The 25,591-nt window shown below is 43.2% G+C and overlaps 2 protein-coding genes across 5 annotated transcripts in view; one reads left to right on the top strand and one right to left on the bottom strand.

The window, feature by feature from the left end:
* Positions 1 to 14,834, top strand: part of fastkd1 (FAST kinase domains 1) — a 16,269-nt gene extending 1,435 nt beyond the window's left edge. Inside the window, exons 1-15 of one of the 4 annotated variants that reach the window (XM_071340552.1) lie at positions 517 to 761; positions 1,198 to 1,556; positions 1,653 to 1,721; positions 1,840 to 1,965; positions 2,045 to 2,443; positions 4,026 to 4,136; positions 10,900 to 11,031; positions 11,145 to 11,631; positions 11,757 to 11,871; positions 11,956 to 12,084; positions 13,230 to 13,361; positions 13,454 to 13,567; positions 13,976 to 14,120; positions 14,251 to 14,365; positions 14,462 to 14,834. In XM_071340552.1, the coding sequence (XP_071196653.1) occupies positions 1,210 to 1,556; positions 1,653 to 1,721; positions 1,840 to 1,965; positions 2,045 to 2,443; positions 4,026 to 4,136; positions 10,900 to 11,031; positions 11,145 to 11,631; positions 11,757 to 11,871; positions 11,956 to 12,084; positions 13,230 to 13,361; positions 13,454 to 13,567; positions 13,976 to 14,120; positions 14,251 to 14,365; positions 14,462 to 14,563 (2,523 nt within the window). In that variant the 5' untranslated portion in view covers positions 517 to 761; positions 1,198 to 1,209 and the 3' untranslated portion in view covers positions 14,564 to 14,834. Of the gene's footprint in view, positions 1 to 516; positions 762 to 825; positions 844 to 1,197; positions 1,557 to 1,652; positions 1,722 to 1,839; positions 1,966 to 2,044; positions 2,444 to 4,025; positions 4,137 to 10,899; positions 11,032 to 11,144; positions 11,632 to 11,756; positions 11,872 to 11,955; positions 12,085 to 13,229; positions 13,362 to 13,453; positions 13,568 to 13,975; positions 14,121 to 14,250; positions 14,366 to 14,461 lie in introns of those variants that run through there. The other 3 variants (XM_071340555.1, XM_071340553.1, XM_071340554.1) reach the window with 3 other exon arrangements.
* klhl41a (kelch-like family member 41a) lies at positions 12,761 to 25,591 on the bottom strand. Its single transcript, XM_071340559.1, has 6 exons — positions 24,204 to 25,591; positions 23,477 to 23,634; positions 23,251 to 23,358; positions 22,673 to 22,858; positions 22,438 to 22,584; positions 12,761 to 15,411 (listed from the first exon to the last, which is right to left on the bottom strand). The coding sequence occupies exons 1-6, from the start codon at positions 25,302 to 25,304 to the stop codon at positions 15,300 to 15,302; spliced, it is 1,812 nt and encodes a 603-aa protein (XP_071196660.1). The 5' UTR covers positions 25,305 to 25,591; the 3' UTR covers positions 12,761 to 15,299.

Below are 25,591 nucleotides of genomic sequence, written 5' to 3'. Positions count from 1 at the left end.
GAGGTAGTGAAGAAAGTAGAGGAAGATGGGTCAAGGGGGAGGGATCCTGAGAGGAGTGGTGTAGTAGTAGATCTGTACCAGTACAGAGGGATAGGCCAACAAGTGATACATGTTTCAGTAAGATTGGATTTTTGGCATTTATAGTAATGGTTATCAACTGTACTGCAGGGATGGAACGTAGGTCGCAGAAAATAGAGGTTGTTGTGACAGCTGCAAAGAGGTATTTGGGTGTGCGAGACTTGACATCAGAAGAGTTACACGGTGTGTTAAGTGGTGGTGTCCCATCCTTTCAGGCTGTTGGCCTAAAGTAGGAATAAGTATATTCAAATAGTGGAGTATGGTATTTATTATTTGAGTCTAGTGTTAGATGGTAAGGTATTTGTTGTGTTTTTTTTTATTTGAAAAATATATATTTTTTGAGGATTGTTTTTTTAAAATCAATGTATACGGGAGTTATACTCCAGTCTAGTAGGTGGCGGTAATGCAACATTTATTGGATGCCAACCGCCTTTAAACCTCATCGAAGAAGAATATAAAGTACGGTAGCCTAACACAGCCAACAGACTCAAGTCACAAACTGATGTAGCAAATTAGCTAGCTGGAGAAGTAAAATAGATACATTATACTAGTTTGTTTGGTAGGTCGATTTCACTCTAATTCATTATTTGATATTACAAACAAAAATAGACTTACACCGGTAAACGCTTAAACGGCAAGATGTGTTGGGAACGGGATTGACTTGGGCACTGTCCTGTCCCCACGTGAGTAGCACACGCTTTTATAATAGTTGTAATTGTCACAGCTAAGGCTTGAAAGTCAAGTCCCAGATTTTCCAATGATTAGGTATAGTAATTTACTACTTTACCCGTTATGATAATAATTTGCCAAGAATATTATTTCGTAATCTAATAATACTGTATAGGCATGCTTATTAGATATCATTAGGAATATAAAAGGACGTCATCCGTGTCAGTCAGCTGTGTTGTTGCTGACGTTGTTACTGGATGCATGAATTAATTGATTCACCATGTACCTTAATTTCACATTATTCATTTTGTGGAGATATCTTCGCTCTAAATTCATATCGTCGACAGATGTTTCACTTAAGGAATATGCAGGCAGCTCTCTGTGGACCTGATCTTGGCACTGGTTAGTTTACCTTCTAAATATGTGGACTTCCATTGTCACTTGAACTAGGCCGGGTCCTCCATGTCCATGTTTCGGCTCCGAGCTGTGACTGGAAGCCGCTACCTGCGCAGGTTTTTGCATGGGGGAGCAGCGAACCGGGACTATGTTCTGGAGCAGCTTGGCATCTGCTCTGGTGAAGACCAAGTGTTGGAGGTGGTCGGCAAGAACAAGGCCAAGCTGACTGTGAACCATGTTGGCTGTGCCATAGGGATGCTCTGGCATTTCCAGAAGGAGAAGCCACAGATGCTGAGAACGGTTGAGTTCATCAAAAGCCACCCAGAGTTCCTGACTCTCCGGGTGCTGGCTGAGAACAAAATTGAGCTCATGGATGATGTCATGTTGGTGGACATGCTCTACAATGTTCTCAGGTACAGATGTTGGCTAAGTGGTGGATAAGCATATATACTTAGTCTTTAAATGTTTGTTTACATTTTCACATCAATGTTGTATTTTCTCATTTGAAGGCTCAATGTGGAACCATATGATTCTCTTGCTCAGCAATTGGTCTCAGAGGCCTGGCTCAGATTATACAGGTAAATCAAAAACATGTTATTTTGCTATTGAATACTACGTACCTGAAGCAGAACCATTATCTTTTAACATGGTGGTGTGAGCTGGTGTACAGATGTGGGTTGATTCACTGTTTTTCAGATTTCCAATGCCATCACTGTCCAAGTTTGCTGTCTGCCTAAGTGATCAACATCTGCAGCACAGTCCCCCAATGGGTCAAATCACTGACATTTTGGATCAGAAACTCTCCTCAATTGATGATGCCAGGTACAAAAAAAACAACATAATCAGTACTGGTAAGTTCTTGATACTACTTAATTTTTCAAATTTCTGAACGTCTCTGCAGGATCCTGACAACCCTCATGGTCAGCGTGTCATCTTTGGTGTCCCCTCATCTGCGGGATAAACTCATCAATAAGGCAGATCATCTCCTTGACACCATGGATCCCTCACACTACAACAACCCCAGGAGGATGGTGCAGTTCCTGCGCAACATCAAGTATAATTACCGTCCCCTGCTGGAGAAGTGCAACCACATTCTCCTGCACAATGTTCCCCACCTAAATGCAGAGAACATAAGCATCATCCTGGGGCTCTACCAGTCAATGCAGTTCAACAACTGTGACTTCCGTCTGGCTGCAAAACAGAGGCTAATGGAACTCGTGGATTCGAGCGCAGACCCTTTCTCCTTCACCAAGCTGTTTGTTGCTCTTGGGCCTATGGCAGGGGAGGACACCAAAGAGAGGTAGATTGAACATTTTAGTATGCCATGACCATAATCTGTTTCAATAACTGTATAGTTTTACAACTATTAATCAACTTTGAATCCTGATGCAAGTTCAATTCAGACCATTTTTCAACTATTTTACATTGCCTTCAGAAAGTATTCAAACCCCTTGACTTTTTCCACAATTTGTTGTTACAAAGTGGAATTATTTAATTTAATTAATTTAAATGAATTTAATTGTTATTCTTTTTGTCAACGATCTACACAAAATACTCTGTCAAAGTGGAAGAAATGTCATTTATTTTTTATTAATGGCAAATAAAACACTAAAATGTTGATTTAGATATGTATTCAACCCTCTGAGTCAATACATGTTAGAATCTCCTTTGGCAGCGACTACATCTGTGAGTCTTTCTGGGTTAAGATCTCTAAGAGCTTTGCAAACCTGGATTATACAATATTTGCCTGTTTTTCTTTTTAAAATGATTCGAGCTCTGTCAAATTGGTTGTTGATCATTGCTAGACAGCCATTTTCAAGTTTGAAGTCAAGACTGTAACTAGGCCACTCAGGAACATTCAATGTCATCTTGGTAAGTAACTCCAGTGTATATTTGGCCTTGCGTTTTAGGTTATTGTCCTGCTGAAAGGTGGATTTGTCTCCCGGTGTCTGTTGGAAAGCAGAGTGAACCAGGTTTTCAGGAACCAGGAATTTGCCTCCGCTTAGCTCTATTTATTTTCTTTATATCCTAAAAAAAACTCCCTAGTCCTTGTCGATGACAAGCATACACATAACATGATGTAGCCGCCACCATTTTTGAAAATAAGAAGAGTGGTACTCGGTGTTGTTAGATTTGCCCCAAACATAATACTTTGTATTCAGGACAAAACATTTCTTTGTCACATGTTGTGCAGTATTACCTTAGCTGTCATTTAGGTTAGTATTGTGGAGTAACTGCAATGTTGTTGATTCATCCTCCGTTTTCTATCACAGCCATGTAAATGGTTTAAAATCACCATTGGCCTCACAGTGAAATTCCTGAGTGGTTTCCTTCCTCTCTGTCAACTGAGTTAAAAGGACACCTGTATCTTTGTAGTGACTGGGTGTATTGATACACCATCCAAAGTGTAATAACTTCACCATGCTCAAAGGGATACTCAATGACCTTCTTTGCATGACATTGGAAAACCTCCCGGGTCTTTGGCGTTGTATCTGCTTGAAATTCACTGCTTGACTGAGGGATTATACCGATAATTGTAAATGTGTGGTACAGAGGTGGGGTAGTCATTCAAAAACCATGTTAAACATCATGTATGGCACACAGTTAGTCCATGCAACTTATTATCTGACTTGTTAAGCTCATTTTTATTCCTGAAGTTATTTAGTCTTGAAATAATAAAGGGGTTGAATCTAGACATTTCAGGTTTTCATTTTTTATTAATTTGTAAACATAATTCCACTTTGAGTTTATGGGGTATTGTGCGTAGATCAGTGACACATCTACACTTTATCCATTTAAAGTACAGGCTGAAACAGAACAAAATGTGGAAAAAGTTGAGGGGTGTGAATACTTTCTGAAGGCACTAACCACTTCTCTTTCAGGTTGGAGAGTACAGCACTGCTACTGGCAGAAGATCTTAATGCCCAGCAGGCCCTAGCTGTGGCAGAGACACTAGAGGAGATTCAGTGTAGAAACCTGAATCTGATCCAAAAGTAAGTTCATTCTCTGTTGCAGCCATGTCTGAAAGTTGCATGTAGAACTTAGGCAAGTTCCTTTTCAGTCAGTCAACTTCAGTACAACATACTATGTTGTATATACATACTACTAACTGTCCCAAGGTGGTAGAGCGTGCTCACCCCCTGGATGTTGTGTGCTGAAGTTTGTACATGTTATCATACGTTTTCTGATCACAGCCAATTTGTTATTCTTCAATTTGCTGGTGCAATGAGTAAGATGGCTAAGAAAACGACCGAGACGACAATGGCTAAGCCGGGGTCGATCATGCCCCCAGTCATGCGGTTGTAGCATTTCTCTGAAAGATACTCATGATCCATGTGTAGTTTGTCTCGGCTTAGAGCCCGCTCAGGCGGCCCTCACTCGAACCAGTCCGTGTGCGCATTTTTACGTACTGTGTACAAGCTCCCTGGAAAGACGTGTAGCATTCTTGAGGAAGCTTGGAATTACAGATGGCTACTTTCCTTTCCTGGATGCCAGGAAGCGGAGCTGGGTTGGATGGTTGGTACAAATGTCTGCGTGGGGTATGCGGTGGTTGCCCGTGCCCAACCCGTCTCCTGTATGCTCTGTCGCCGACAAAGGGAGGCTACTCGAAGAGGGAGGGCGGCCAGGTTCGGTGGTTGCCCCCCTGCCGCCTGGGTCTGTCTCGGCCTCTCTTCCCAGACTTGTTGATGAAGTGTCCGGTCCCAATGGTGAAGTTGTAGGGGTAGCTCACTTGTTTAGTATACGTAGCATTACGTCACTTGGTTATTCTAAACGGAACGTGTTGTGGTCAAAGATTCTAGCTAGCCAAGCATAGGCTAAAAAGCCTCCTGGCTAACGTTGGCTAGCATGCTTAACTTCCCTTGACTGGAAGTTATTAGCTTTCCCCATTGCTATTTTCAATTCCCGGAGTTCACAGGTGTTAAGTCTTGGCTTCCGTATGCAAATTCGATGAAAAGTGTTCCTTCTCCATGTTCAGAGACACAGTTATCAAGAGTGGTGGAAATGGAATAACCAATCTCTCCCTGTCCACAAGGTGGCGTCCCGCACCTTCAGATGGCATATCATGGTAGTCTTGTTGTCTTCTCCGACCAATGGCGCGCATATGCAGTGTCGCCCTTGATCATGCGAATGGTGACGTCAGGGTACAGGCTACAATATTTTTTATTTTACCTTTATTTAACTAGGCAAGTCAGTTAAGAACAAATTCTTATTTTCAATGACGGCCTAGGAACAGTGGGTTAACTGCCTTGTTCAGGGGCAGAACGGCAGATTTTTACCTTGTCAGCTCGGGGATTCGTTCTTGCAACCTTCCGGTTACTAGTCCAACGCTCTAACCACTAGGCTACCTGTGTGTATGTCTCCCCCACGCTTCTGCAGCATCATCTCGTCGACTGTTCCCGAGGCCTCCATGTCCGTTTTGAGGAACAAAATAGCCTCCCCTTCCAGGCGCAGGCAATCTGTGTGGTTCCTATGTCGAAGATCCGGTATTCCTGGTTACGAAAAGGGATGGACGGGACATTACGTCCCAATTTAGACCTACGTGCCCTCAGCAAGCACCTCAGTCTACTCAGAATGCTCATGAGCTGCCGGCTATTACAGCGATTGGCTGGTGGCGGAGAGTAGAGGGCAAGCAATGTTACACACATCCATGCTACTGGCCCGTATTCAGTCTCTAGGCTTCATAAGAAACCAGACAAAGGGCTGTCTGACTCCATCTCAGCGCATTCTGTTTCTGGGTCTCGAGCTAGACTCACTTGTCTATCACGCTTTTCTATCCCCACAGAGGGTGTCTGAGTTCGAACTCTGCATAGCCACATTTTGGCTGGGTCACACAGTGCGTTTGCGCCAGTCCCTATGCCTACAGGGGATAATGGCTTCTGTGAGAGAAGTCGTTCCCATAGGGCTATTGTTGATAAGGCCCTTCCAGCGTTGAGTGCTAGCCACTCACCTGGACATGTCTCGCAGCCTAAGCCAGTCGCTTTGGGTGTCCCTGTCAGGCCTCCAGGCCATGGCCAAGTGGTGGGACCCTCTGCTATTGTCAGGGGGCTCCCATGGGCTGAGTTATATCCTGCAAGGTGATTACGACAGATGCATTCCTCCGAGGGTGGGGTGCTCTGTACGAAGACAGCTCGATTCGGGGGGTATGGACACTGGTGCAGAACACACTGCATGTCAATTACCCGGAGTATCTGGGGCACTGGCGCTTCTTCCTGTTTTCATCTGGCTGGCTTGTGCTGGTCAGAACCGACTATGTCAGTGGTGGCGTGCATCAACAAATGGGGAGAGTCTCTCTCTCCCTCCTAACCTTGGATTCCTCCCTATTGCTGGGGAGCAGTGCGCACATGCTTTGGGCAACGCATGTCCCCGGTTGCTTCAACTCAGGTGCAGATCTTTTATCCAGATGGGACCCTGTCCCTCAGGGATGGAGGCTCTGCCAGGTATGAGACAATTTTGTCAGGGCCGACGCATTTTTATGCATCACGAGGAAACGCACAGTGTCACCTATTTTTCTCGATAGGGGACCCGAGTTCCCCGTTGGGAACTGGCGCACCAGTGGCCTCGTACCCTCCTTCACGCAGTTCCACCACTGGTTCTGATTCAGCCCACGTTGGAGTGGGTGCACCGGGAGAGCTTACCATTGATTCTTGTGGCTCCCCGTTTGCCCAGGCAGGCGTGGCGATCATTCGCCTTTTTAGACGAGGACTCGTGGAAACTTGTTGTTCCAGATGCACAGGCAGGTTTGGCAAGCGAGGCCCGAGATTTGGTTCCTATGGACCTGGCCCCTAAGATGGACAATTATTGCTACCATTCAGTCTGCAAGGGTGGTGCAGTTCCTGAAAGGTACAGTGAGGGAAAAAAGTATTTGATCCCCTGCTGATTTTGTACGTTTACCCACTGACAAAGAATTGATCAGTCTATACTTTTAATGGTAGGTTTATTTGAACAGTGAGAGACAGAATAACCACAAAAATATCCAGAAAAACGCATGTCAAAAATGTTATAAATTGATTTGCATTTTAATGAGGGAAATAAGTATTTGACCCCCTCTCAATCAGAAAGATTTCTGGCTCCCAGGTGTCTTTCATACAGGTAACGAGCTGAGATTAGGAGCACACTGTTAAAGGGAGTGCTCCTAATCTCAGTTTGTTACCTGTATAAAAGACACCTGTCCACAGAAGCAATCAATCAATCAGATTCCAAACTCTCCACCATGGCCAAGACCAAAGAGCTCTCCAAGGATGTCAGGGACAAGATTGTAGATCTACACAAGGCTGGAATGGGCTACAAGACCATTGCCAAGCAGCTTGGTGAGAAGGTGACAACAGTTGGTGCGATTATTCGCAAATGGAAGAAACACAAAATAACTGTCAAACTCCCTCGGCCTGGGACTCCATGCAAGATCTCACCTCGTGGAGTTGCAATGATCATGAGAACGGTGAGGAATCAGCCCAGAACTACACAGGAGGATCTTGTCAATGATCTCAAGGCAGCTGGGACCATAGTCACCAAGAAAACAATTGGTAACACACTACGCCGTGAAGGACTGAAATCCTGCAGTGTCCGCAAGGTCCCCCTGCTCAAGAAAGCACATATACATGCCCGTCTGAAGTTTGCCAATGAACATCTGAATGATTCAGAGGACAACTGGGTGAACGTGTTGTGGTCAGATGAGACCAAAATGGAGTTCTTTGGCATCAACTCAACTTGCCGTGTTTGGAGGAGGAGGAATGCTGCCTATGACCCCAAGAAACCATCCTCACCGTCAAACATGGAGGTGGAAACATTATGCTTTGGGGGTGTTTTTCTGCTAAGGGGACAGGACAACTTCACCGCATCAAAGGGACGATGGACAGGGCCATGTACCGTCAAATCTTGGGTGAAAACCTCCTTCCCTCAGCCAGGGTATTGAAAATGTGTCGTGGATGGGTATTCCAGCACGACAATGACCCAAAACACACGGCCAAAGCAACAAAGGAGTGGCTCAAGAAAAAGCACATTAAGGTCCTGGAGTGGCCTAGCCAGTCTCCAGACCTTAATCCCATAGAAAATCTGTGGAGGGAGCTGAAGGTTCGAGTTGCCAAATGTCAGCCTCGAAACCTTAATGACTTGAAGAAGATCTGCAAAGAGGAGTGGGACAAAATCCCTCCTGAGATGTGTGCAAACCTGGTGGCCAACTACAAGAAACATCTGACCTCTGTGATTGCCAACAAGGGTTTTGCCACCACGTACTAAGTAATGTTTTGCAGAGGGGGTCAAATACTTATTTCCCTCATTAAAATGCAAATCAATTTATAACATTTTTGACATGCGTTTTTCTGGATATTTTTGTTGATATTCTGTCTCTCACTGTTCAAATAAACCTACCATTAAAATTACAGACTGATCATTTCTTTGTCAGTGGGCAAACGTACAAAATCAGCAGGGGATCAAATACTTTTTTCCCTCACTGTATACGTCGTTTCAGACCGGTCTATAAACCTATTGCGCCCGCATGGGACTTGGCGCTGGTTTTGGAGGCAATGTGTGCGACCCCCCCCCCCCCCTTTGAGCCTCTACAGTTGGTGGATATGAAGATCCTCTCCTACAAAACCTCCCTGCTCATGGCTTTGGCCTCAGATAAACGTGTTGGTGACCTCCAAGTTATCTGTACACCCTTCCTGTACTCAGTTTGACCGGGGCGGCTCTTAATAAGGTGACGTTTCATCCAAATGCTGCCTTCGGTCCGAAGGTCATGGCTGTGTCCTAGAGGTCCTTAGCTATTGAGCTATTTCCCTTTTCGTCTCCTTCTTTTGCTTCTAAAGCGCAACAGAGGTTACTATTCATGTGTCCGGTGTGAGCTTTACGCACGTACATTGAACAGACCGTGGATATCCAGTTATGTGACTAACTTTTTGTCTGTTTTGCTAATCCAGCTAGCGGCAGGGTGCTCTCTAAGCAGCATCTCTCCCACTGTTTGTGGAGGCTATCTCCCTGGCATATAGCAGCAAGGGTTACCTAGTGGTGTACGCGCCCACTCCACCAGGGGTCTGGCAGAATCTTGTGCGTTGTTTAAAAGGTTGACTATAGGAGATATTTGTGCTGCGGGGAGTTGGCCATCACCACACACTTTTTGTTAGGTTTTATCCATTGGATGTCACTGCTCTCAGTATTGCACACAGTGTGCTTACAGCAGGGAGAGGGGAAAGTCGCTAGGCAGCGTGACGTATGCACAAAATCCAGACTGCCGCATCTGGCGGGGTCAGGCCATAGACCGTTTCATTTATACTGAACAAGAATATAAACCTGACATGCAACAATTTCAATGATTTTGCTGAGTTAGTCCATTGAAATCAAATCATTAGGCCCTAATCTATGGATTTCACATGACTGGGAATACAGATATGCATCTGGTCAGAGATACCTTAAAAATAGGTAGGGACGTGGATCAGAAAACTAGTCAGTATCTGGTGTGTCCACCATTTGTCTCATGCAGCGTGACACATCTCCTTCGCATAGAGTTGATCAGACTGTTGATTGTGGAATGTTGACCCACTCCTCTTCACTGGCTGTGGAAGTTGTTGGATATTGGTGGGAACTGGAACACGCTGGCGTACACGTCAATCTGGCGCATCCCAAACATGCTCAATGGGTGACCTGTCTGAGTATGCAGGCCATGAAGAACTGGGACATTTTCAGCTTACAGGAATTTTGTATAGCTCCCTGCGACATGGGGCCGTGTATTATCATGGTGAAACATGAGGTGATGGCGGCGGATGAATGGCACGAAAATGGGCCACAGGATCTCGTCACGGTATCTCTGTTCATTCAAATTGCCATCGATAAAATGCAATTGTGTTCATTGTCGCCTGTAGCTTATGCCTGCCCATACCATAACCCCACTGCTACCATGGGGGACTCGGTTCACAACGATGACATCAGCAAACCGCTCACCCACACGATGCCATACACTTGGTCTGCAGTTGTGAGGCCAATTGGACGTATTGCCAAATTCTCTAAAACGATGTTGGAGGCGACTTATGGTAGAGAAATGAATATGAAATTCTCTGGCGACAGCTCTGGTGGTTATTCCTGCAGTCAGCATGCCAATTGCACACCCAAAACTTGAGACATCTGCGGCATTGTGTTGTGTGACAAAACTGCACATTTTAGTGGCCTTTTATTGTCCCCAGCACAAAGTGCACCTGTGTAATGATCATGCTGTTTAATCAGCTTCTTGATATGCAAAGGAGAAATGCTCACTAACAGGGATGTAAACAAATTTGTGCCAAAAATGAGACATTTATGGGATCTTTTATGTCAGCTAATGAAACATGGGACCAACACTTTACATGTTGCGTTTTATATTTTTGTTCGGTGTAGTATCCGTAGGGGTCGGCTTGTGGCATGATATATTTCCCTATAGTATGTTGTACCGAAGTTGACTGACTGAAAGGGAAACATATAACTTTAACTAATGTTCGTTCCCTGAAGGAGGGAAACGTGGTGCAAAACCTGTTTGGTCCCGCACCGCCCGTTGCTGGGCTCGGTGACGAGTGGTATTAAATTGAAGGAATGAATCCGAGCCTCACGCTTATCACCTGTGGAAGGCGGGGCTTCCAGCGAGTTGCAGATTACATTGACCTTGTCAGGTGTGATTGTAGATCCTTCAACCGAAGTTGCGAGAGTGCGACTCCCCATACATAGTATGTTGTACCTCGTTCCCCCTCCTTCAGGGAACAGTAGTTATAGTCATAATGTAACGTTGTCTCTTTACAGGATTGCATCAGTAGTCCACAAGAACCTGCATGTCTACAAGCCCATGGAGATAGCCAGGATCACTCAAGCCCTGATCCTGCTGCATTACCAGAGTCCAGAGCTCTTCAATAAATTAAGGAACATTCTGGTTCAGTGAGTAATTATTCTAAATAATTATTTGCCCACTAAGCTCCTTTGTTTGTAGACAGGTCACTCTTATTGCATACTATACCGTATGAGTAAGCTAATACAACTTCTTCTCACAGGTTCTTGCTGGACAGTGTTTACCCATATGAAGTGACCATGCTGACTCGTGTTCTCTCCATGCTGCCTTCACCTCGACTCGACGAAAGTGTCATTTCACGGGTGGAGGCAGTGCTGCCCCAGTGTAATCTGAATGACCTGAACACCTTTGCAATGGCCGTCGCTAAGTGGGTGCGAAATGACCCGTCCTACCGACACAGCACGCCCAGCAAGTATGTGCGTCTGCTACAGACACTGAACCGCTGCGGGCATGAACGCCTGCGCAAGGCTGATCGCCTGGACTTGGTGTTGGAGGAGCTCAAGTACATGTCAGGGGAATGGTTTGAGGAGATGCTGCTGGAGGAGACCATGGTTACACTCCAGAGGTTGGAGGACCAGATATCCTGGACCAATGTGCCTGAGATGGCCCTTTTCCTGACCAGGACTAATCACCTCTGTACTCCATTAATGGACCGCATCGCTAGCGTGGCCATGGAGAATATCAACAAGGTACTTTGAGACATGCACATTACCTTTTATTTCACATTAGGCAATACTGTTATATTGCCTGTATATATGTAGAGACAGAATGTAAGTCCGTACTATAACAAAAAAAAATCCCCTCTTTCCTGAAGATCCACTACTCAGCGACTTATGCCACCTTGCTGCCCTTTGCTGTACTGAATTATGATCCACCAAGGGTGGATGAGCTGTTTGACATCTGCATTCAGCGCGTCATACCTCATATCAGTAAGTGATTGTGGATTATGCTACATTTTTGTGTTTGGAACTCATCAAAAGGACCAGCCAAATATATTGTTCTCCTTCCTCCAGGTTCCTTTGACCCCCATCTGCTTGTACTTCTTGCATATGCCCTGGCTGTGGCTGACTGCTTCCCGGAGGACCTGGTTCGAGAAATCTTCAATGTGAATTTCCTTGCCAAGCTGGATTCCCAGTTAGAAAGTATGTTATCGAATTATATTAGAAATGTGTGAATGAATACAAACTTGTATCCTGTTTCCCTTACTATCAAAAAAAGCCAATCAAGGTTGAATTATATACAAATGCAAAACAATATACATTCATTGGCCAGTTTATTAGGTATACCAACCTAGTAATGGGTCGGACCCCCCCTTTGCCATTACCATTACACCACTGCCACCAGCCTGTATCGTTGACACCAGGCAGGATGGAGCCATGGACTCGTGCTACTTACGCCAAATCCTGACTCTGCCATCGGTATGACGCAACAGGAACCAGGATTCGTCGGACCAGGCAACGTTTTTCCACTCCTTAGTTGTCCAGTGTTGGTGATCGCGTGCTCACTGGAGCCGCTTATTCTTGTTTTTATCTCATAGGAGTGGAACCCAGTGTGGCTGCAATAGCCCATTCATGACAAGGACTGACGAGTTGTGCGTTCCGAGATGCCGTTCTGCACACCGTTGTACTGCGCCGTTATTTTCCTGTTTGTAGCCTGCCTGTTAGCTTGCGCGATTCTTGCCATTCTCCTTCGACCTCTTATCGAGCTGTTTTCTCCAACAGGACTGCTGCTGACTGGATGTTTTTTGTTTGTCGCATCATTCACGGCAAACCCTAGACACTGTCTGTTAACTCAAAATTACACCACAACAAGGTTCCAGTTTTTAACAACGTTTACTCAGCCGTATTAGCACAATACATGGTTGCCATTGCACTCAGGCCAGGTTCATCAACAACGAGACTCCTGCGCAGGCGCACTAATAACAGAGTGATAGCACTGTAATAACAGAAATATAGGGATACTTAAAACATGAACTTAACACTGTCGTGTGTGAAAAGCCCAGGAGGTCGGCCGTTTCTGAGATACTGGAACCTGCGCGCCTGGCTCTGGCGATCATGCCACGCTCACAGTTTTGCCCATTCTAACATTCAATCGAACAGTAACTGAATGCCTCGATGTCTGTCTGCCTGCTTTATATAGCAAGCCATGGCCACATGACTCACTGTTTGTAGGAGCGAACCATTTTCGTGAATGGGGTGGAGTACCGAATAAACTAGTGTGTAGTATAAAAAGGTTGATTATTATGAGATAAGGCTGGTGGGATAAGCTAAACTCTCTTTTGTGATAGCCCTGCCTGACGCCCTCAACAAGCGTGTCCGCCTGCGTCTCATGGAGCTAAATCGGGCTGTGTGTCTAGAGTGTCCAGAGTCCCAGGTTCCCTGGTTCCACGAGCGTTACTGCCTACAGTTACAGAAGAAAGGTGAGCCAATACTGATGTATTCATATTTGTGGATTGCCCCAGTTCCTACTTCACAAATGTTGAGGGTCTAATTTCATGCTTACTTTTGTCAGGGAATTGTTCCATCAGTCCTGTCCAACAACAAATCCACAAAATGCTTGGGGAAGTTCTTGGAGGGATTAATTGTGCCAGAGTGGCATTGCTCACTACTTATTTCTACACAGTAGGTGGGTAATACACAGGATTGGATTGCAGCATGTTTGACAGCAGTTGGCTCCTCCCTTACAAAAAATATTGCAGCCAGGGTGCAGTATAACTACAGTATGCTGCAAATACTGCGTCCAAAAAAACATTTTTTTCCTGCAGTAATTTTGCTGTGTACACTACAGTGTAACTGTAGTTATAGTGCAGTTATAGTACAGTACACTGCATTTATTCTGCAGTCATTGCGTCCAAAATACCAGTTGACTGCAGTTTCTGCATTTTTACTGCAGTTTCAAACTGGCAATATTTTTTTGTAAGGGCTGAGTCCTGACCATGTGTTGTGTTAGTAGATTGGTATTACACTAAAAAGTTTATCAAATGTGTCTGTCACCTGTTCTAGTTGTGATCTATATTTCATCTTATCTCCCTAGACTTTGAATGTGTTCTGGACAGACACCACCAGGCGGTGGCCTACAGTGAGCAAAGTCAGCTGCAGATATCTGGAGATGGGAAGGTCCGCTGGGGTTCTGACTCTGTAGGGAAGGAGAGGAGTGAGGTCCCTCCAGGGGCACAACGGTAGGAAGCTTTATTGGTAGATTTCAGAACTTTTGGTTGAAAACGTTTTGCTGATGTACTGTTATCATGGGTAAACACATTGAAAGGGAGTTCATAGGTACTGACGTTTTTCATTTTTCCACATACTCAGTGTTGCTGTGGACTTCTTGGATTCCAAATCCTTCTGCAAAAACTCTCGTCACATGAAAGGGGAAGCAATGATGAGAAAGAGACATCTGGAGATTCTGGGATATCATGTTGTCCAGGTATGTGTGTGAAATATCATCTGTCTGTCCTTTAAGTGGTATTACTGTGTATGTAATATTGTACATCACTGATTAATGGTAATGTCATTTAAACAGATCCCTCATTTTGAATGGAACTCTATGGAGCTCTCCACACAGGATGCATGGAAGGAATACCTTAGGAAGAAGATATTTACTGGGCTTCCCTCAAGCACCTAGATGTTGAATGAAGGACACGTGTTATATTGCTTTTGCTACTGAACCGTGAGAGAAAAAGTCTGCCTTTTTTAGAAATGTATATTTGCAGGCAGGTCATTGACAATTGTTTTTAAGCATCAGATGTTTATCAAGTGCTCCTTATTGCTTACTCCAAAGCCTAAAGTGGACATGGAGCTACCTCATCTCCTGCCAAGAAAAATTGTATCAGGCTTTTTATATGAACTGTAGCATTTGTCAAATAATAATTTTTGTAATAAAATTTTTAAAAATGCTTTGTTTTTGTGGTTTTGATTCCTCCAATGAATCTGTTCCACATAAATATACATTGAGCAGAAAGACATGTATGTAGACAAACTTTTAAGGTACAAACTTTACTTTCTTGCCCTTGTTTGTACCCTATGTTGTGTTGCTACCATGCTATGTTGTCTTAGGTCTCTCTTTATGTAGTGTTTTGTTGTCTCTCTTGTCGTGATGTGCTATTGTCCTATTTTTATTTTTGCTGCAGCCCCCGTCCCTGCAGGAGGTCTTTAGCCTTTTGGTAGGTTGTCATTGTAGATAATAATTTGTTCTCAACTGACTTGCCTAGTTAGGTTCAATAAAATACACTTTATAAAGATGGGCAACAGAATACAATATTATGGTGGGTTACAATCCTGAAGGATCTGGATGAAAGTCACTTTAAATAGTTTTCGCAGTCCTCCATGTTACACCTAGACAGTACATATTGTGCTCTTGTTCACAATTTGGGCATTTTGGCTGCATTGAGGTGCATAGACACACAGGACGCCCCTGCTGCATAACGCATCTCTTTGAGCATTCCGGTCCACTCATTGTTATCCTCCTCATACCTTCCACAGGAGAAAAGAGAAGTTAGATGTTATACCCAGTGTTGCTATATTTGTGTTTTTTCTGCTAAATTGGGCTACTTTGGAAATTATGTTGTGGGTGAAAATGTATGGGTGGTGAATTTTGGGCTACTACCGTCATGGCATTTCTCTTAAATATACAGTTCCAGTCAAAAGTTTGGACACACCTACTCATTCAAGGGTTTATTTTTACTATTTTCTACATTATAGAATAATAGTGAAGACATCAAAACTATGAAATAACACACGGAATCATGTAGTAACCAAAAAAGTGTTGAATCAAAATATATTTTCTTTTTGAGATTCTTCAAAGTAGCCACCCTTTGCATTGACAGCTTGGCACAAGCATTTTTGTCTTCTAATGCCTCTTAAGGGGAAAGTAATCTAAAAGTAACTGAATGTAATCAGATTACGTTACTGAGTTCAGGTAACCCAAAAGTTACATGACTGATTGCAATTTTGGACAGGTAACTAATAACTGTAATGGATTACATTTACAAAGTAACCTTCGCAACCCTGTGTAGAAAAACCCTGGAATGAGTAGGTGTGTCCAAACTTTGGACTGGTAGTGTGTGTGTGTATATATATATATATATGTTTCACTGTGACCTGCTGCTGCTGATTATCAGGCAGTGAGCAGGCTGTTACTGAGTGAGTGAATGGGGGTGTGCGTTGAGGGCACTAGTTGAGAGAGTGCTGCAGTAGAGACAGCTGAGTCACGGAGACAGAGCAGCAAACAAGCACTTTTACCAGTTGTATGTAGGCTATTTAGATATGTCCTTTTGGAGACACCCTTTTTCCATAAAACATTAACGCACACTAGTGCTCTTTAGAAAAATTAGCTCAGAGGTGGTTTAAAGTAAACTGCATTCTAATGTCGACTTTCCTTATGGATAACAGTATCAAGCTAAGAGTTTTATCATGCTCAGTTCTAGGGTCTGGAGAGCTGCACAAGTGGAAAATTGAAATGGAAGTTATGGAACTCCCTTGTGTGCTTGTGTTATGGGAAAAAGTCCACAATGAAAATTACATTAAATATGGAGAATGATGTGCTGCATTTGTTAACCATCAAGTAGGCTATTAATTGATATGCCATTGCAGTCTACTCTAGCCTACCATTTCATACAATAAATATATATTGAAATGACGAAATCACTGGAGTCATTGCTAATCAATTTGTGCCACCAGTGTATCCTACCTGGAGCTGGAAAACGGATTGAATAAATAGCATATAACTCAGTTTGTGGTTGTAGTCTTGTTATTATGCAAATATTAATGGCCATGTTTAGTTACTTAAATTGGAAGTTATCAATTGTGATCATGTTCACAGCTCTATAGCGAAGGTATCATTCTCCACATTTAATGTCAGTTTCATTGTGGACTTTTCCCTGAAATTAGATGTTGGCCTGTCAGGGGCTATAGGCTACCTGCATCTAGCTGAGCAAACCATGGCAAAATTGAATTGCAATTATAAAGCAAGATTTTTGTCAGTAGCCTGTGCGTATTGAAATACCAAGTCAATCTCGCAAATAGGCCATTTATAAGGGTTTGTAATCTTAACTGGCACATAATAACGGCACCATTGTCAGAAAATAGCCTAACATTAGTTTTTTTGAAGTTTGTCCAAGTATTTCTTGCACAGAGATTTCGAGATCCTCTGTTCAACTTTCCTCACTCAAACTCTCCTGTCGGATTTATCTATAGTTAGGCATTAGCGCAAACAATTATAAACTGGGTGGTTTGAGCCCTGAATGCTGATTGGTTGAAAGCCATGGTATATCAGACATGTACCACAGCAATTACAAAAACATACTTTTTACAGTTGTAATTACGTTGGTAACCAGTTTATACAGTGCCTTGCAAAATTATTCATCCCCTTGGTGTTTTTCCTATTTTGTTGCATTACAACCTGTAATTTAAATGGATTTTTATTTGGATTTCATGTAATGGACATACAGTCGTGGCCAAAAGTTTTGAGAATGACACAAATATGAATTTTCACAAAGTCTGCTGCCTCAGTGTCTTTAGATATTTTTGTCAGATGTTACTATGGAATACTGAAGTATAATCATAAGTGTCAAATGATTTTATTGACAATTACATGAAGTTGATGCAAAGAGTCAGTGTTGACCCTTCTTTTTCAAGACCTCAATCCGCCTTGGCATGCTGTCAATTAACTTCTTGGCCACATCCTGACTGATGGCAGCCCATTCTTGCATAATCAATGCTTGGAGTTTTTCAGAATTTGTGGGGTTTTGTTTGTCCACCTGCCTCTTGAGGTTTGACCACAAGTTCTCAATGGGATTAAGGTCTGGGGAGTTTCCTGGCCATGGTCACAAAAATCTATGTTTTGTTCCCCGAGCCACTTAGTTTTCACTTTTGCCTTATGGCAAGGTGCTCCATTATGCTGGAAAAGGCATTGTTCGTCACCAAACTGTTCCTGGATGGTTGGGAGAAGTTGCTCTCAGAGGATGTGTTGGTACCATTCTTTATTCATGGCTGTGTTCTTAGGCAAATTTGTGAGTGAGCCCACTCCCTTGACTGAGAAGCAACCCCACACATGAATGGTCTCAGGATGCTTTACTGTTGGCATGACACAGGACTGATGGTAGCGCTAACCTTGTCTTCTCCGGACAAGCTTTTTTCAGGATGCCCCAAACAATCAGAAAGGGGATTCATCAGAGAAAATGACTTTACCCCAGTCCTCAGCAGTCCAATCCCTGTACCTTTTGCAGAATATCAGTCTGTCCATTATGTTTTTCCTGGAGAGAAGTGGCTTCTTTGCTGCCCTTCTTGACACCAGGCCATCCTTCAAAAGTCTTCGCCCCTCACTGTGCGTGCAGATGCACTCACACCTGCCTGCTGCCATTCCTGAGCAAGCTCTGAACTGGTGGTGCCCGATCCCGCAGCTGAATCAACTTTAGGAGACAGTCCTGGCGCTTGCTGGACTTTCTTGGGCGCCCTGAAGCCTTCTTCACAATAATTGAACCGCTCTCCTTGAAGTTCTTGATGATCCGATAAATGGTTGATTTAGGTGCAATCTTACTGGCAGCAATATCCTTGCCTGTGAAGCCCTTTTTGTGCCAAGCAATGATGACGGCACGTGTTTCCTTGCAGGTAACCATGGTTGACAGAGGAAGAACAATGATTCCAAGCACCACCCTCTTTTTGAAGCTTCCAGTCTGTTATTCGAACTCAATCAGCATGACAGAGTGATCTCCACCTTTGTCCTCGTCAACACTCATTGACATGATGTCATCTGAATGACATGATGTCATCTGGTCCTTTTGTGGCAGGGCTGAAATGCAGTGGAAATGTATCTTGGGGATTCAGTTCATTTGCATGGCAAAGAAAGACTTTGCAATTAATTGCAATTCATCTGATCACTCTTCATAACATTCTGGAGTATATGCAAATTGCCATCCTACAAACTGAGGCAGCAGACTTTGTGAAAATTAATATTTGTGTAATTCTCAAAACTGTTGGCCAAGACTGTACACAAAATAGTCCTAATTTGTGAAGTGAAATTTAAACAATTACTTGTTTTAATAAGTTCTAAAATTGAGCTCTTTGACCATCAAGGAAAATGCTATGTCTGGTGCAAACCCAACACCGCTCATCACACCAAGAACATCATCCCCACAGTAAAGCATGGTGGTGGCAGCATCATGCTGTGGGGATGTTTTTCATCGGCAGGGACTGATGAAAAAAAGAATTTAAGGAATGATGGATGGCGCTAAATACAGGGAAATTCTTGAGGGAAACCTGTTTCAGTCTTCCAGAGATTTGAGACCGGGATGGAGGTTCACCTTCCAGCAGGACAATGACCCTAAGCATACTGCTAAAGCATCACTCGAGTGGTTTAACGGGAAACATTTAAATGTCTTGGAATGGCCTAGTCAAAGCCCAGACTTCAATCCAATTGAGAATCTGTGGTATGTCTTAAAGATTGCTGTACACCAGCGGAACCCATCCAACTTGAAGGAGCTGGAGCAGTTTTGCCTTGAAGAATGGGCAAAAATCCCAGTGGCTAGATGTGCCAAGCTTATAGAGACATACTCCCAGAGACTTGCATCTGTAGTTGCTGCAAAAGTTGGCTCTACAAAGTATTGACTTTGGGGGGGGTGAATAGTTATGCACGCTCAAGTTTTCAGTTTTTTGGTCTTATTTCTTGTTTGTTTCACAAGAAAATATATTTTGCATCTTCAAAGTGGTAGGCATGTTGTGTAAATCAAATGATACAAACCCCTCCAAAATCCATTTTATTTCCAGGTTGTAAGGCAACAAAATAGGAAAAATGCCAAGGGGGTTGAATACTTTCGCAAGCCACTGTAATAGCAATAAGGCACCTCAGGGGTTTGTGGTATATAGCCAATATACCACACCTCCTCGGGCCTTGTTGCTTAATCATAGCAGTCAAAACTAGTTAAATCGACATCCATTGATGGAAAATGATCTGGAGAGTTTAATAAGAACAATTTATATTTTTTCTTGCCATATATTCTTAAACTCGCAATAATTATAATTTGAGGTAAAACCAAATTTTGCTTCTTAGCCTATGTTAACGACATCGATATTCCTTCTTAATTTGCTTAATAATGTTATGGGAAAAGGGTTAATTGGTTTATATGTGGCAACTCCTCTCTCGCTGCAATTTTTTTGGGGGGAGCGGGTTTTCAGAGGTCATTGGTCTAGAAATTGTAAGTAGACCTGGCAACCCTGGTTATACCTTTGGTACTGAGCATACAGTAAGTGGCAGTGAAACCATTTGTACATCAGAAATGATCAACTTATCAAGGACATTTTAATATAGAGCATCTCTAAAGATGGCAGAGTACAGTGCATTCGGAAAGTATTCAGACCCCTTTCCTTTTCCACATTTTGTTACGTTACAGCCTAATTCTAAAATGTATTAAATATATTTTTTTTCTCAAGCTACACACAATGACAAAGCGAAAACAGGTATTACAATTAAAAAACAAATACCTTATTTACATAAGTATTCAGACCCTTTGCTATGAGACTCGAAATTGAGCTCAGGTGCATCCTGTTTCCATTGATCATCCTTGAGATGTTTCTACAACTTGAAGTCCACCTGTGGTAAATTCAATTTATTGAACATAATTTGGAAAGGCACACACAGTTGAAAGTGCATGTCAGAGGAAAAGTTGTCCGGAGAGCTCTGAGACAGGATTGTGTTGATGCACAGATCTGGGGAAGGTTTCGCAATTTTTTTTTAAGCATTGAAGGTTCCCAAGAACATAATCGCCTCCATCATTCTTAATCTCGGACAAAACAGAGATGCTTGTTCTAGGTCCCAAGAAACAAAGAGATCTTCTGTTGAATCTGACAATTAATCTTGATGGTTGTAAAGTAATCTCAAATAAAACTGTGAAGGACCTCGGCGTTACTCTGGACCCTGATCTCTCTTTTGACGAACATATCAAGACTGTTTCAAGGACAGCTTTTTTCCATCTACGTAACATTGCAAAAATCAGAAACTTTCTGTCCAAAAATGATGCAGAAAAATGAATCTACACCTGCATTGATTGCTGTTTGGGGTTTTAGGCTGGGTTTCTGTACAGCACTTTGAGATATCAGCTGATGTAAGAAGGGCTATATAAATATATTTGATTTGATTTGATTTAAATGGAAGAAGTTTGGAACCACCAAGACTCTTCCTAGAGCTGGCCACTCGGCCAAACTGATCCAATCGGGGGAGAAGGGCCTTAGTCAGGGAGATGACCAAGAACCATATGGTCACTCTGACAGAGCTTCAGAGTTCCTCTGTGGAGATGGGAGAACCTTCCAGAAGGACAGCCATCTCTGCAGCACTCTACCAATCAGGCCTTTATGGTAGAGTGGCCAGACAGAAGCCACTCCTCAGTAAAAGGCACATGACAGCCTGCCACGTCTGGAGGAAACCTGGCACCATTCTTACGGTGAATCATGGTGGTGGAAGCATCATGCTGTGGCAATGTTTTTCAGCAGCAGGAACTGGGAGACGAGTCGGGATCGAGGGAAAGATGAACGGGCAAAGTACAGAGAGATCTTTGATGAAAACCTGCTCCAGAGTGCTCAGGACCTCAGACTGGGTCGAAGGTTTACCTTCCAACAGGACAATGACCCTAAGCCCACGGCCAAGACAACGCAGGAATGACTTTGGGACAAGTCTCTAAATGTGCTTGTGGCCCAGCCAGAGCCCGGACTTGAACACGATACAGGTTCGAGCCCAGTATGGGACAGTGGAGGAAGCAAAATTGTTAGCAGCACACTGACCCCTGCTACACCTATACCGGCATACTGTATTAGTAAAAGTATCAAATATTTAAGAAGTATTTTTTGCAAGCTTATATCTCTGGAGACCTGAAAATAGCTGTGCAGCGACACTCCCCATCCAACCTGACAGAGCCTGAGAGGATCTGCAGAGAATGGGAGAAACTCCCCAAATACAGGTGTGACAAGCTTGTGTAACAGTATAGTTTCCGTCCTTCTCCTCGCCTCGAACCAGGGACCCTCTGCACACATCAACAACTGACACCCACGAAGCATCGTTACCCATCACTAAACAAAAGCCGCGGCCCTTGCAGAGCAAGGAGAACAACTACTTCAAGGTCTCAGAGCAAGTGACGTCACCGATTGAAACGCTATTAGCGCGCACCACCGCTAATTAGCTAGCCATTTCACATCCGTTACACTTGTAGCGCCATACCCAAGAAGAGTTGAGCCTGTAATCACTGCCAAAGGTGCTTCAACAAAGTACTGAGTAAAGGGTCTGAATACTTACAGTATGTAAATGTGATATTTCAGATTTTTATTTTTAATACATGTGCAAAAATTTCTAAAAACCTGTTTTTGCTTTGTCATCAGGGGATTTTTTTTGTTTTAATCTATTTTAGAATAAGGCTGTAATGTAACTAAATTGTTAAACATTCAAGGGGTCTGAATACTTTCTGAATGTACTGTATATGGGATTGGATGAAATTTGCGTTCTAGTTAATCACTTACTGCCAGACGTCAATGATTTCCGTAGGGGCAACTTTGTCGTCCTCCGTCGCCACAATGGTAAAGCCTCCAACGGCATACAGCAATCCTCCACTACTGACCAGGTTCACTGAGCTCCTCTCCTGGGGGAAATCTGTGAAGGGGACCCACCTGGAAAGGGGATCATTGTTAACTGAATGGCTCTGTTGTTAGATTGTTGCTAATCATAGCCTACAGACTACAACGTCAAGGCACATACTTGTTGGTTCCAAAGTCATATGCTTCAGATGCAGCGGTGAGACCATCTTCATTGACCCCTCCAGTCACCACAATCTTCCCATTGTGAACGACTGCCCCAAACATGGATCTTGCCATTTTCATAGCAGGCAGCTCCTTCCATTCTGACTTCTTGTGGTTGTACGCAAACATCTTATTGGTTGCTTTGCTTTCATTAAAAAAAGGATGGGAAATCACATTTAGGAACACAGGGATAAACCATCGTCTCATTGAGGATTATAAAACGACACAAACTCATTTGTTTTACATCAAGCATCTACTATTTTAAACCTTTTGTAACGAAGTTAGGAACGTGCCATAAGCTCACTACACCAGTCAGCTTGAAATGTCGTGGATGGAGCTATACAATCGGTCATTTTTGGGTGGCACAACCAGTTGAAACGTTGTTAAGGAGTGCGGTCACTTGTGTTGCGAAGCATAGGATCACTTGGTTCTAGCCCAGTATGGGGCAGTCGGACAGGGGAGGAAGCTAAATTGTTAGCAGCACACTGTATTAGTAAAAGTATCAAATATTTAAGAAGTGTTTTTTTCCAAGCTTACTTGTCATCTGTCTTCCCTCCGATAGAGTACACCAACCCATTCTGGGAAACAACACTATGACCATGGATTTTCAGAGGCAGCTTTTTGGTCTCAGCCCACTTCATTGTCCTGGGCAGCAGATAGTAAGGACAAAACATGTGTTTAAGGCTCCTTACTCATTTAGTGACAGGTATGTGTGGGAATATATGTGGGAATATATGAACTCAGCCAAGTGGTTAATACTTACTCAACATCATAGCACATTACAGAGTCAAGAGACACGTTGGACTGTAGATCTTTACCAGCTACAGCAAAAATTTTATTGCCAAATTCTCCCATACTGAACAGACATCTGGGAGAGGGCATAGGGGGCAGAGCTATCCAATCAGCAGCAAGGATGTCCAGCTGAAAAAATACCCTGATATTAGAATATTCCAGTCATGAAGCCATCTATGGATGTTTTTCATTTTCTGATGGTCAGAGAACGTTCCTTGCTCATAGAATTACACATGGTGCTAGTTTAAACATATATCATTGGCATAAAAATATTTAGCTTCTATATAGCAAATGGCACGTATGTACAGTATATAGATTGTGTGTAGGCCTGTCTCCCACTTGAATCTTCTCTTTGTGCTTGACTGGGTTCAGATGCCTTCCGTTTAATTTTTCTGTATTTATTTATCTGTATATTTGATTATTTTATTGCTCTAGGGTTATAGTTATTGCTTTGATAACCTTATTTACTATTATGTATTGATTTATTTGTCACTCCTTATGTGGTGTGTACTGCACAGAACTGAAGAAATATCACTGAATTACCACAGTGAATTATTGTAATGTTTGTTTGTGTCAATTAACCCCATAAGGGATGGGTTGCCAATTGGCGATTTGACACGAAAATAAAATGTCATTCAAATTAATTCATTCATTTGGTAGTGAATGTCCTTAGGAAGTGAAAAAACATGGCTTATTACCTGATAAAAGTAGCACTGTAATGGAGCTTCTTTATCCTCTTCATCGACAAACAATCCTCCCAGGATAAAGAGATCATTCTTCTCTGATGTCAGGCTGACATGGTTGTTTGGTATCTGCTCAGTCAATGCAGCAAGGAAGCATTCGTTCTCAACGCCATCATAGGCCACTGCAGCAGTGTCGTTGATCATCAACACAAGATCCTTGGAATACATACCAACTCTCTTGATATCATTCAGGTAACCAGGTAATCTGTTATCCTCTTCTACTTCACCATTAGATGCATCCTTCCCTGACTCTCCTGTCTTCTTTTCAGGGAGTTTCCCAGAAAAGGAATCTTTGATTACTTTGATTTTTTTGAGGAGCTCAGGGTCAGACTTGATGATGTCATCCTTTTCCACTTTCTCATTGAAGTACTTCTCTGGGAGTAAACGGAAACGGACGCAGTCAAAGGCCTCATCCAGAGTCTTGACACGGTTCTCCTTATCTTTTCGAATCCATTTCATCAGGGATTCAAACACCACCTCCTCCTTTTCTACATTGAGAGAGTCCGCTCCGATGACAGCAAAAAGTTCATGAGAGGCAAGCTCTAAGAAGTCATCCTCCTTGGCCAGGGTTTCAAAACGATCTGCAATATAGTCTCGACTTGCAAATGCCAGTATAGGACAGTTGAGCACCAGTGCCATTCTGAATATGGCCATACAGTTACCCGGGGACAGTTTCTTCTGTAGGAAATTTGCACACACAGTGAACACTGAGGGGATCTGGAAACGGTTTGCCACAGCAAAGATATCCTGCACATTGTCGTCTGTGATGTCAATCTCTGCCGAATACATGTAATTCACAATCATCTCCATGATTGTGGGATCCAAATTCTCCAGAACGACCTCCTTATCCATTTCCTTATTGTCGCCTGAGAAGTAAAGCTCTCGGAAATAAGGACTACAGGCTGCCAAAATGAGTCTATGACAGGGCAAGCTTCTGTCTCCCACTTTCAGAATGCAGTCAATAAGCTTGTTCTCGTTCAGAAGCTCTTTCAGGCCATCCTGGAGCAGGGTGCTCTGAAACAGGCGCAGATCTTCCCTTATGGCTTTCGGATCCATGCTGTAAGAAACGTGACTTGACAAAGGATGTGGATGCAACTCTCAACACACTGTACCAGCTGGACTAAGCAGTATTGAGCCCCAGATCGGAAGACCCTTCAATATAACTTTGGCCCTCTAAATATAGCCAACCTCCCCTTCAGGAAGCATTCAGGTTGGCCAAATCGGAAAGCAGTCTGCTTCACACAGCTGTCACAGAGTGAAAGGAACAACTGTGCACTTTTGTCACTGTGATAGTTAGCTGTTAGTAATGTCATAGGACAACATTTGTAACAGTGACTGGTGCA

Source organism: Salvelinus alpinus, chromosome 14, assembly GCF_045679555.1.
Source record: "Salvelinus alpinus chromosome 14, SLU_Salpinus.1, whole genome shotgun sequence".
NCBI lineage: Eukaryota > Metazoa > Chordata > Actinopteri > Salmoniformes > Salmonidae > Salvelinus > Salvelinus alpinus.
Note: the sequence above shows the minus strand (reverse complement) of the source record. Positions and strands in the feature narration are given on the sequence as shown.

Excerpts from the sequence above, each read along its gene's own strand:
- klhl41a (XM_071340559.1), bottom strand. The coding sequence starts at position 25,304 with ATGGATCCGAAAGCCATAAGGGAAGATCTGCGCCTGTTTCAGAGCACC. Across the intron at positions 23,359-23,476 it reads GTAATGTGCTATGATGTTGA|GACAATGAAGTGGGCTGAGA; the intron begins GTAAGTATTAAC and ends TCTGCTGCCCAG. Across the intron at positions 22,859-23,250 it reads GGAGGGAAGACAGATGACAA|CAAAGCAACCAATAAGATGT; the intron begins GTAAGCTTGGAA and ends TTTTAATGAAAG.